This window comes from Lissotriton vulgaris, chromosome 1_1, assembly GCF_964263255.1.
Source record: "Lissotriton vulgaris chromosome 1_1, aLisVul1.2, whole genome shotgun sequence".
NCBI lineage: Eukaryota > Metazoa > Chordata > Amphibia > Caudata > Salamandridae > Lissotriton > Lissotriton vulgaris.
The window spans coordinates 964,477,799-964,490,774 of record NC_141685.1 but is presented as its reverse complement, the minus strand read 5'-3'; the positions used below and the strand labels follow the sequence as shown (position 1 = coordinate 964,490,774).

Here is a 12,976-nt window from a genome sequence, read left to right as displayed (position 1 = left end):
TCGGCTTGACCTGCTCCTAGTGCCTGTCCCCGATTGTCCGTTGGTGTGGGGGGCCACTATTTTGCCCAGAGGCACCTCGGACCACTCTCTAGTCTCCCTCCGGCTTGGGAATTCCCCTGAAGGTGTTCGTACAGCTTGGAGAATGAACACCTGGTTTCTGCAAGAGGCGGAATTCATTAAATCCCTTGGGCAGGAACTGAAGCAATACTTTGTGCTCAATACAGGGTCGGTCCCCTCGCCGGGTACTCTGTGGGAGGCCGGCAAGGCCACCATATGGGGTGTGGCCAGAGGCTTAGTCCAGGCGAAGCGCACGGCTCTGGTCGCCCACCTTGTACAGTTGGAGGCCCGCGCTGCGCGGTTGGAGTCAACCCAGGGGTCTACTGAGGGCGCTGATTCTGCCTGACAGCTCGCACTGCTCCAAGAGGAGATCTGCCAGATCTCCCTGGATGCCGCTAAAATGCTCTGGCGTTCTTCGGTGGCTCGAGTATATGGCTGGGGGGATAAAAATGGCAAATTACTCCATAATCTAATTTCTTATCCCAAGGCCACTCGCATCATTCCCGAGGTCCGTGATGAGGCCGATACCCACCACTTTACCTCTTGGGCTATCGTCCAAACCTTCGCAGATTACTATGCCAATCTCTATGCGGGTCGACCACCGAGGCCTCCCTAACTGCACTCTTGTCGGAGCCGGGGACCTGTCTGTCACGGCTTCCCCAAGCGGTCTCGGAGACTGTGTATCTCCCCCAATTCATGAGGCTATTTCTCACTTGAATTCAGGCAAGACGCCAGGACCGGACGGCTATCCGCAAGAATACTATGCGACCTATCGTGACTTGCTGGTCCCGAACTTGGTGAAATTGTTTCGCCATGTGGCGGACAAGAATTCAGCTTCCTTTGAAGGCCTATTTCCGTTTGGTCAACTATTACGAGGTCGTCCGCGTATAAAAGACACGGCACCTTTTTACCATTCATTCTTGGGCTGGGCCTACCCTCCACTTCCAGGCAATCTGGTAGTTCCGATAAAAATATGGAAAATAGCTGGGGGGCCAATACACAGCCTTGTCTCAAACCGTTTTCAATAGGTATTTTTGGCGTTAATGACCCCTCGGTGTCCCTAATTACTTGAGCCCAATTGCCTAGGTGTAATTCTTTTATTGTAGTCAACAGGTCTTTTGGGATATTTTTGCTAATTAGTGTTTCCCAGAGGCAGTCCCGATCCACTGAATCAAAGGCGGCTCGGAAGTCAACGAAGCAGCAGCAGAGCTTTCCGTTCTGTTCCGTTGACTTCCTTGCCATTGCCCATAGTGAGAAACAGTGGTCTATTGTGGAGTGCCCCTCTCTGAATCCTCTCTGTTCAGTGGGTACAATTGAGTACTCGTCAACCCAGGCATTTAGTCTATTTAAAACAAGTTTTGAAAAAACCTTTTCCCCTATGTCCAAAAGGTTTATCAATCTGTAATTTTGAGGTTCACCCATACTGCCTTTTTTGTGGATTGGTCTGATTATTGCTCCCTTCCAATTTAATGGCATTTTACCTTCTGTTAAAATTACTTGAAACAGTTGCGAAAGGAATCTTGCCCACCACTTTGTTTGTAACTTTAATATTATTGCTGGGAGGTTATCCGGCCCTACGGCCCGGGGTTTATGTTCAACATTTTAATCATTGCTTCTACTCGATCTTCAGTAAAATCTACTTTAAATTCTTCTAAGACTTCCTGCCAACCTTGAGGTACTGTGTCTCCTGGGGGTATTTGGGCCCCGTACAGTTCTCTTAGGTATTTATCCCAGACTGTCTCGCTTACGTCACATTTCATTTCTCCCGCTAGGGGGGCCAATGCTGATTTTATCAATTTCCAGAATTGTCTTAAGTTCTTAGCCTCGATTGACTCTAACAGCTCGCCCCAGCATTTCTCTTTATAAGCCCTTTTTGCGTCGGAAACCATCTTTTTGAACTCAGATTTCAGTTTAGTAATATAATTTTGTCTCTCTTGGTTGAACTCTTTCCTTTGCCTTCTAGCTTCTGTCCTTATCTCTCTTTTTTTAATTTGGCAATCCATTGAAAACCATTTCAATCGACTGGCCCGGTTTATTGTACCTTTTCTTTTATCCTTTTTTTAATTCTATCCTAAGGCACTGTACTACTTGGGCTATCTTCTCCTCGTACCATTCCAAGTTTTTCCTCTCTAGAGTTACCAGTTCAACCTTTAGTTGAAATGACTTTAACTTTTCCTGGTACTCCTCTGTTAGTCTTGTTGTCACCCGTTTTGGGTAATCCACATCTTGTGGGATCACCTTTTCTCTGGATTCCGACCTTCCCCCTTTTATTGACAATTGAAGCGGATTATGGTCAGTACTCTCACTTTGAAGTACCTTAAATTCCTGCACTAAGGGGAAGTTCCAGGCTAACATAAAGACATAGTCGATTGGGGAACTTTGTGAGCCTTTTTCAAAGGTCTTCTTTGCCGGGCAGTCTGTTTTAAACCTGCCATTTAAGCAAAAAAGGCCCTTTTCCCCTAAATAGTTTACCAAATCCCAATCCTGTTTCGAGGGAACAATTACTGGGAAGCTGGCAAAATTAATTCCATACGCATCCAACAATTCCGTATACCAGTGGTCCGCCTTCATTGGTTGCAGTTTGTGGTTAAAATCCCCCATAATTAACAGTACATCTGAGGCATACATTTCTAATATAGCGTCTATATCCTGTTTGAAGTTCCCCATCTCGATTGCATATTCTCCCACATTGTCCCACTGCATGTAAACATTCATGACAGTTATCATTTCACATGTCTTATCCAAGGTCAGAAGATTTAACCTGCAAGCAAGTAACCATTTACATTTCACTTTTAACAGTACTACATCGCTTAATATTTTTGTCGAAATGAGTGTCATCATTCCCCCCGATGGGCAGCCAAATCTTTGCCTCTTGGCCAATCGATTTAATTGATAGTAGCCCTCGAAGCTAGGGGTTTCGCCGCATGCCCAGGTCTCTTGTAGGCAAGCAATTTCTACTTTATTTACTTGTTTCTTTATATGTTCTTGTTTTAACACATTGCCTAACCCATTTATATTCCACGATAAGAGACTTAGGTAATGCGGCACCCCCCCTCCTATTCTATCTCACTTAGACCGCCGACTTCACCCATTCCATCCAAATATCTCTCCGAGGTGTCACCCAGATAGCTACATTGGCTCCAGCTACCCCACGAGTCCTCCTTTACAGTATTATTTATCACTATATTCAGGCGGCTACCCTCTTCTTCGTTATCCTTTTGTAGCCTCACCTGTCTCCTCCCCAGACCTGCATGGCACTTTAGGAAATTCCTTCCAGGTTGTAGTTCGTCCCTTAAATCTTTTTCTGTGATCACCCTTACTCCCCCTTCGTGTATCTCACTGGCTGCTTTCATAATTGCCATTTTTATCAGGTCCGAGTATAGTAGTACTTTTGTTATTTCCCTACCATTTGTACTTTCTAAAAAGCCCACCTGTCTCAAATCTTTTGAGCAAATCCCACTCAGGCTTATACATTTGGAGAAGACTGCCAGAACTTGAGACCTATTTAAAGGATTCGTTTTCCTTAGTTTCTTACCCCTTTGGCTTGCTTGCGCCGGTTCCAAATAAACCCATTTATTATTCCCCCTCTCACCACCTTTCTCAGGGGGAACTGGGTTTGGCTGTTTAATCTCTTCCCTCCCTTGGGACCCTCCTACTAGCACGTGTGGCTGTGGTGTTGCCTCCGGGTTACTATGCCTCTGAGGGTTCTGAGTTTGGCTTTTTAACGGTGGGATTATTCTCTGGTTTATGGGTTTGCTTTTTGGTACTATCTCTTTTGGGTCCTTGCTACTCTTACTCTTCCTTTGTGTATTCGGCGCAATTCTTTTGTCCTCTATTGCCGGGGGTCCAGAGGGTACATAGAACCGGCCCGAGACGTTTAGCATACCCTCAACTTCCTTTTTCTTCCTATATTCCTTTGTCACTATTTGCGGGACCTGCTTTTTGCTTGCCCTGCCTTTAGTACGGGCCCTTACATGTTCGCATCTCCTTTTTACCAGCATTGGGCGCTTAGATATATACACATTATCTAGTGGCTCTGCCTGTTCACACCTTATACTTAGATCAGTTGTTTGTGGGGACCCTACTGGTCTGAACATGAAACGCATTTGCCCTTTGATTCCTGCCAGCTCCCCTTCGATCTTTTTTAGAAACATCTTTTGGGCATTTAATACAGCCTTGTTTAACTTTGATACTTCTAAAATTCCCTGGAGGGTTTTCTGTAGCATCAATAATAAGTCCAAAATAGACGATATGGGTGCTGCTGACAGGTCCGAGTCCTGTGGGCTATTCCTCTCTGGGATTACTTGGCTCCCTGTCCTTCCTGAGTCCTGCTGGTTTGCTAGACTCAAGGCTTTCCCTTCTCGATTGCCCTTCATTCCCCGAAGTTTGCAGGGAAAAAAGTTTTGGGGAAGATGAGAGCCGAGGTGCTGCCATTATTACATTTTGGCTCTGGAGGGAGAGATTTATTAACAAGGGGTCCACTATCTCTTCTTCCAAATCTTCTTCTGGGACTCCCCTCTTGCTTTTCTCCACCTGGCCCACCTCCTCCATTTCTATATTTATTGTGTTCTCAGGCTGGGGCTCCTCTCCAATTTCCAAGTTTATTACAGGTAAATTTGACACTTTATAATGTTTGCCTACAAAGTCCTTCATGGGGTTAGAGGTTGTAGTGATCTTTTTTATGGTAGATATTGAAGTACACCCCTTTTTGGCTTGCGGGGCCTGTTTAATTAATCTTTTAACTTTCCTCTTCTTGCGTCGCCCCTTGGTATTATCCTCGTGGGAGACCTGGCTTTCCTGGCTCTCTTCCCATGACTTTGATACCGCCAGTATCTCACTCGTCTCCGGGCTATCTTCTGGGGTTTCCTTCCGTTGTTTTTGCATGCGTTTTGGGCCCACAGTCCTTTTGCCTATGTAATGCTGTGGAACGTAGGTCCGGACTTATCTTTGCAGCTCTCCCCTAAATGTTCTTACTTTCTAAAGAATATTTAACGTAGAAGGAGGACGCTGCTAATATAATCCGGCTTTTATTAATGCACTCCCACTCACTTACCTCTTTTGTGCCTCTTCCCGCCAGCCCGCCTTGCCGAAAAGTGTGATGAATACTGCTCTTTTTCCTTGTTTTGTGTTTGTCACACGGGGACTGCCTCCCTTTATCATCTCCTGCCCCTGGATTGGGTATCTCGATGTTTTTTAGTTGGGCTGGGCAGGCTTTTAACCACTCATTTGCGCCATCTCTACCCCTTCTTCACCTTACTGGGCCGGGACACCATCACACCGGGGTACTGCGGCTTCCTTCCTGCCCTGGATGCAGGGACACTCAAATCCTGCTTCTTTATATCCTCCTATGTACCCGCCAAGCCGCCGCGCCACACCCAGGGGGCTCCCGGCTTGGGCGAGGGGCCCGCGACAATTGGTGTTACTTGGTCAGGCTTAGCTTGGGTAAATCTCGAGTGTGGGGGTAGGGGCTGCTCCTCCGTTCTTCAGTACCTGGTTTGCGGCACTCGCTCACGGCATACACACAGCGCTCCTCTGCGCTCGATTGTCAAGTCTGCGCACGTCTCTCGGCCACTCTCTGATCTGCTCCTGCTCGGGTCTGGCTCCGGACTGGCGTGGCGCGGCAAGGCTAGGCGTGGCTCCGGACTGGCGTGGCTTCAACAGAGTTCTCAAAGGTGCTTCAGCCCAGGCAATAGCAGCCATTTTTAGCCCCAGCAGGGGGGGCAGACATTTCTTTGGTATTTTACAGTGGCTCTGTGGGCATCTCCATTTAGAATTGTAACTGGTTACAGACTGGAGCTTATAGGTCTGTGGAAATTTAGGGGGCTGAGTAGGTGAGGCAACCCAGAGAAGATTGAAACCTCTTATCGGAATAATTTAGTTGTACCCTTGTGAAGATTTAACGTTCATCCAAATGAAGGGTTATGACCAGAAGGAAGGATAGTAAAAGCAGATCTATATATAAAGAAACATTAGCTGTCTATAAAAAAATGATTCAGGAGGCAAAAAAGAAATATTTTGAGGAACAAATCGACAATTCTAAAAACTCAAATAGACAACTGTATGAGGTGGTAAAATCATTGGCTGGGAAATCTGCAGACCTGGGTCCTCCTCTTTCGCAGGAATTTTGTGATGCACTGGCAAACTTTTTCTTTTCAAAAGTAATTGATATTTACTCGGAGTTTTCAATAATGAAAAACCCTATTAAACTGAAATCCACTTCCTCATGTAAACTCCATGAGTGCTCACTTTCTCAATTCAAAGAGATAAAGGAGGAGCAAACAGCTGATATTATCAGGCTTATAAAAATGGGCTCAGCCCTAGACCCCTGCCCCCACAAAATCTTTCCCCCAGTAATTGATCTAATTAGTGAAGTCATCACACGAGTCTGCAATGGGATGTTTAAATCAGGGGTTTTCCTGGATAGGCTAAAGAATACCCTACTAAAACCTCTCCTTAAAAAATCTGGTCTAGACAAGACGACGCTGAAAAACTATAGACCTATTGCTAGCTTGCCTTTCTTAGCCAAAGTAGCTGAGAAAGCAATGAACAACCAATTGTGAGAATATATTGAACAAAACACTCTACTTGACTACTCTCAATTTGGGTTTCGCAAAATGCATGGGACCGAGACCGCACTTATCAAGGCCGCTGATGACATCAGGACCATCAGGGACCAAGGGGGTACAGCGGTATTGGTCCTGTTGGATTTATCTGCGGCCTTCGACAAGGTCAATCACTCCATCTTGATTGACCGTGTCGAAGAATTGGGCATCCATTCTATGGCCAGGGCCCTACTTGCCTCTTTTCTGTCGGGTAGAACGCAGACAGTAACACTGGGATCTCTTAAATCTGCTGATCTGGCCCTACCATGTGGTGTTCCTCAAGGCTCATCCCTAAGTCCAACACTTTTTAATATCTATGTGTCGGACTTAGCTAGGGTTATTAAAAACTACCGGATGAGCCTTACCACATATGCCGACGATACCCAGTTGGTGCTTGCCATCAAGAACGACGGAGAAGAGGTGGCGGCTCGGTTTCAAGAAGGCATGTTGGCAATTAAGGAGTGGATGGCTGGGAACTGCTTAAGACTCAATTCAGAGAAGACTGAGGTAATTATCTTCGGAAAGTTATCTTCTTTGTGGTCTTCAGTCTGGTGGCCCCCATCACTTGGAGCCTTACCAACCCCTGTTCATAAGGTTAGGAATCTAGGGATAATCTTCGATGAAAAGCTGAATTTTGCTAACCATGCTAATCAGATAGCATCTTCAGCCTTCCACAAACTCAGATTACTAAGAAAAATTTTACCATTTCTTCCAGACAAGGCTAGGAAAACGGTGGTGAGCTCCTTGGTACTTTCATCCTTGGATTACTGCAATGGATTATTTGCGAATGCTCAATCTCGGGTGGTGGCCAAATTACAACTTATCCAAAATGCAGCGGCAAGGCTACTGTCTGGCACCCCTAAATTTAAACCCATTAAGCAAGTAATCAGGAACTACCACTGGCTAACTGTTAGAAATCGGATCAGATTTAAAACCTTATGTCTCACCTTTAAAGCATTACATGGTCTGGGCCCGGTGTTTCTCAAACAGAACCTTACCTTTTATCACCCCAATAGACCACTTAGATCCGAACATCTGCACCAACTGACAGTGCCACGGACCAGGACTGTCACTTGGGTAGACAGATGTTTCACAAACACCGCGGCCAGACTCTGGAATACTCTTCCGATGGTGATTAGATCTACCCCTTCATTGTTTCAATTTAGAAAGCTGCTGAAGACTTGGTTGTTCGACCAATGACTTTTCTGTTCACTGTACCACTTTTGAATTTTGATAATGTTCTCACTGAGATAATAAACTGAGTTACAGCGCCAAAACACCCATGGGTAGAAGTCGCGCTTTACAAATCTTAAAAATAAATAAATAAATAAATTACCCTCTCTAAGAGGATTCACAGAAAGTAACACCAACAGTATCAGTACACACTGCCTGAGTAAAGTTTGCGTATTTTAGGGTGCATGTTCAGCACATGTTAATGTCTGAAAGGGTGATGTCAATGGATACCTTCTCCATTCTCTCATCTGCCACATAGTCTATATCCAATAATACCAAGGTTGAGCAAAAGTGCGATAGTTATGACTCAGTATATTGTTGGTTTATCTTTAAAAACTGTGCCGCCTGGACCCATCCAATGAAAAGCATCAGCACCCTTACCAATGGTAGTCAATAACGAATATATCGCATGCCACCACAAAATTCTGTTGAACCCTTACATTTGTACTACTGAAACAGAAAAACACCTGGCTTCTGATGCGCCATCCAGTATAAAATACCACGAATAAGGTATCCCCCCACCCAAATGTCTTCATTGTACAACTCTTGGCTTCTACTGCATCCCTGCAGCTCTGTAAAATACAATTAAAAGTATTGGATTGTATGGTATTCGTACTCATCTCTGTACAAAACATCTCATTATTTCAGAATCACATTTAAGTTAAAGATCTGCAGTCTCCTGTAATTTAGACCTGCCTCTGCATGCTCTACTGCCTCCTGAACTTGAAAAAAATCAACTTCTGTCAGTGTGTCTTTCTCTCTAAATGTAACTGAGAGAGGGGAAGGTTTAGCCATGTGCCCTGGCCTGACCAGGGCATCTTCAAATTGTATATCTCACTGTTTGCCTGCCTGTATGGTACATCACGGTGTTTACGAGTACTGGGCTGAGATTCCAGTGCTCTGGTATCACTCGAATCTTCAAATGCTGGGGTTTAGAACATTGCTTTGTGTAATTATTTTCGTAAAGGTTTTAAAAAAAAATATTTAGATACTAATTAATGTAATCTTCTCCATAATACTACTGTTTGATTGACACAGGCATCTTTTCTTCTTTCCTTGGACAGTGATATGCCGCTGAGCCTTGACGATATTGATGACTTAATTGATATGATGACAGCACCGGCAGCCCATTGCACAGCGCCTTCGAGTATAGAATTTTCGGGAGAAAGACTACAACTTTGAAATGGGTGGATGGGGTCCTGGTGCTGTCTGAGAATTGAATTGAGTGGGTCAGGTCAGACAGTGTTTGAGCTGGCCACTGGATAAAAAAGTGCCTACCGGCTATCTACCCAGCCCTTCGATGTGGGACTGTCCAGTCACTCCTGCTATGACTTTGCCAATTGTGGCAGCAAGACCGTTAGATGGCTACAAATTCCTGTTTTTCTAGGTAGGTTCTAAGATGACTTAGTTATTGAAGAAGATTCCAATTTCATTGCGACTTCAGGCCAAAGAAGAAGCCTGCAGCCATACTCTGCACACTCATCATCTCTTCTGAGAGGCAAGTCAAAGGCAAACCGTGCAAATTTCGGTCGTCCCCATTTCTGGGTCCCAGTTGCAGGATGACCGTCTCGCTATCTGAAGCCAGCAAATGGGAAATATGTGTATCATACCTTCTCTCTGTAGATGCTTCAGGATAACTTTTTCCCAGATGCTTGTTATAAGCTCCTTTAGCAAGTTCGAACCTCAAGTCAACACAGCAAACGTTAGGCCTCATTACCTGACTGTACATTGGACACTTCACAATTACTTTTCATGTATTTACTATACACATATGTTTGTATATATTCCTTTTAAGATGATTTATTGCTGATACCTGAACAATCCATTGACCAGTACAATTCTGTAAATGTTTAATAACTTTTTCTTTATGGAATTCCTGATGCAATGCAATGCATTTTTCACTGTTTACGCTTTCCATGATGGTGGGGTTTCCCTATCCCTTGCCTTTCCACAGGATCATCAGTTTTCCAGAAACATGTATGCATAGGGGTGGCTAAAAACTTGTACCTCCTCCGACACCTATGCTAATTGTATAAATGTATATAAAATGTACCCACTGATTATGCTCCTTTCAGGTGTGTACTCTGTAAACTTTGTAACATATATTTTGCTGTTCTAGATCCCCATGCTGTGTATTATTACGCAATCTAGTGGCTGGGTCTGAAAATGTATCAACTTTAACTGTTTTTGTGTTTTATTTTTTTAAACATACTTATATTTTATGCCTTGATTTCGTGGGATTTACTGTTAAGCCTGTTGGAAAATACAAACATCGGTATAGCTAATTTGTTAGCCTTCTTTGGTAGTGACACGATTGCAACCAGACAAACGTCGCCGCAATTGGCTCCAGAGATCTGCAGTGTTGTGTGTTCTCAGAAACACATTTAGGATCTGGGGCAATGAAAAAGAGTTTACTTTTGTTGTAAAACATAGTGCTGAGAAAGCCCAATTCTCCAAACACCAATGAGAATCCAATAATGACTTTCGGATTTGGTACTGATTGCACCTCTTCGGATGAAGTTTTTATGAAAATGTAAAAAAAAAAAAAAAGCTTTGCAGCTGCTCGTCTTATGCTTGTGGTTTGTATAAGTAGGTCCAATTAGTCTAACATGCGTGCCAACATTTGAGAGCACCGATGGGGAGGTTTTAGAAAAAAAAGAGGGGAAATGTATCACCCCATTTATTTCAAGAAGAGTAGAGGACATTTTAAGAGGGAGAAAGTTAAAATAACATCATTTTTACCTTACCTCCGGGCCCATTAGAATGGCGGGGGGAGGCACCACCACGGTGCTGGCGGTGGCGGAAAATGCCTTTTTCCGCACGCCAGCAGCTGGCTTCACGCCTGCCATATTAGTATGGTCAAACATAGCTCATTTCCCGTCCGCCGCGGTACTACGCGAACCGCCGGTAAAAAGCGCCGACCACTGTGGCGGTGGGAGCCAATAGAGACCCACTGCCATGCTGAATGACGTCCTGACCGCTGTACAAATCAGGATGCCCCAAACAGCCAGTAGCACCGCAGTGGTGAAGCCACCCAACCAGAGACTGCGGAAGCTCGACAGCAGAGCACAAAACCATATTCCTGGTCCCTTCCGCCCGGTCACGATCGCAATAGATCCAGCTGTACACGTCTTCCCAGTGCTGTACCTGATACACTACCAGCCACTCTTGCACCGCCGTGGAAGCCGCCGCAGGTACGCAATAACACAACAACAACACATTACCCATGCGCAGATACAGGGTTCCTGTCCACACAAGACACCTGGGGCCAGATGTAGGTAAATCCGATTTACCGACTCTTAAATACCGACTCATACCGATTCGGTATTTAAGAGTCGGTAAATTGGAAGGAGGCAGATGTAGGTAAAAAATTACCGAATCTGTAAGAGTCGGTATTTGCTGATTCTGTAAATACCGAATCTGTATTTCCAATTGATTCCTATGGGCCTTGAAGCCCATAGGAATCAATGGGAAATACAGATTCGGTATTTACAGAATCGGTAAATATCGAATCCTGCAAGGGTGCAGGGGGTGTCACTTTGACACCCTCTAGCACCCCAATTCCGGACTTGTGTGCCATGTGGCACACAGACATGCCCTAAGGGCATGTCTTTGTGTCACATTGCACAGGTGTGCATGCACAGATGTGCATGCACACCTGAATTCGGTATTTTGCCATCCAATAGGATTGGGTGGTAAAATACCGATTTTTAAGGGCCTGTGGCACTCTTAGGAATGCCACCTACATGTGGTTTTTCCGAATCGGTAAATATACTGATTCGGTATTTTACCGATTCTGTAAATGTACTGATTCAGTAACTTTACAGAATCGGCCCCCTACACCTGGAAACCCTAATACCGGTCGGTAACGGCCGAATTCGGCTGTTACCGACCGGTATTCGGGCTCCTACATCTGGCCCCTGGTGGGGACAGGAACACATCCACAAGTGTACCCACACATGTCCTACCTGTCACCAAATCACCCCTCTGCAGCCAGGTAACCCATTTACCGCGATCTTGAAGTAATGCCCCGGTCACTTCACCGCAGCTGTGAAGCCGCGTGAAAACATGTGCACAATGTAGTAGGCAGGGCCAGCGCCAGGCATGGGCAGTGCACAAAGTTCACAGGGCCACACCTCCACACTCCACGCTCTAGGCCCCCCTCAACATGAAGGGACATGCGATGTGCCCCTCCTGTGCTCTCCCATGCACAATAACCAGCCAGGTGAACCCACACCCTGCATCACACACCAAACAACTAGGCAGAAAGCCTCAGCAGGTGTGGCTGCAGAGGAACACACTAATTAAACAACCGGGGGTGGTGATGGACAGAGTTTCTGAATTAAGCAGAATACTCTCACCCAGTCAAGAGATCAGGGCTTTATCCAACACCGTTTTTTAGCTCACTGCACCATCCCAGCTCAGAACCTGGCTATATGCAAATTAGTCTGTCCCTGGCCCAGTGCATCATGGGAACAGGGCAGACCAAACTACCAAGCCAATTCTTTCACTGGGAAGGAAACAAGCTTCCGGGGACTGGTTTCTGGCATCACAGCCTTCTTCGGCCCGGCTTGCTTGAATCCTGATGGTGCAATGAGCAAGGGACTCACGTCTGAGTATACCCTTCCACGCTTATGGTGGACAAAATAATTAAACAACCGGGGGTGGTGATGGACAGAGTTTCTGAATTAAGCAGAATACTCTCACCCAGTCAAGAGATCAGGGCTTTATCCAACACCGTTTTTTAGCTCACTGCACCATCCCAGCTCAGAACCTGGCTATATGCAAATTAGTCTGTCCCTGGCCCAGTGCATCATGGTAACAGGGCAGACCAAACTACCAAGCCAATTCTTTCACTGGGAAGGAAACAAGCTTCCGGGGACCGGTTTCTGGCATCACAGCCTTCTTCGGCCCGGCTTGCTTGAATCCTGATGGTGCAATGAGCAAGGGACTCACGTCTGAGTATACCCTTCCACGCTTATGGTGGACAAAATAATTAAACAACCGGGGGTGGTGATGGACAGAGTTTCTGAATTAAGCAGAATACTCTCACCCAGTCAAGAGATCAGGGCTTTATCCAACAC

The 12,976-nt window shown here is 45.4% G+C and overlaps 1 protein-coding gene across 8 annotated transcripts in view; it reads left to right on the top strand.

Annotated features, from left to right (window-relative positions):
• Positions 1-10,177, top strand: part of STAT6 (signal transducer and activator of transcription 6) — a 725,020-nt gene extending 714,843 nt beyond the window's left edge. For all 8 annotated transcript variants that reach the window (XM_086959999.1, XM_086960023.1, XM_086960016.1 and 5 more), the window contains one exon: positions 8,957-10,177. In XM_086959999.1, the coding sequence (XP_086816125.1) occupies positions 8,957-9,074 (118 nt within the window). In that variant the 3' untranslated portion in view covers positions 9,075-10,177. The remainder of the gene's footprint in view (positions 1-8,956) is intronic.
• The last annotated feature ends 2,799 nt before the right edge of the window (positions 10,178-12,976 follow it).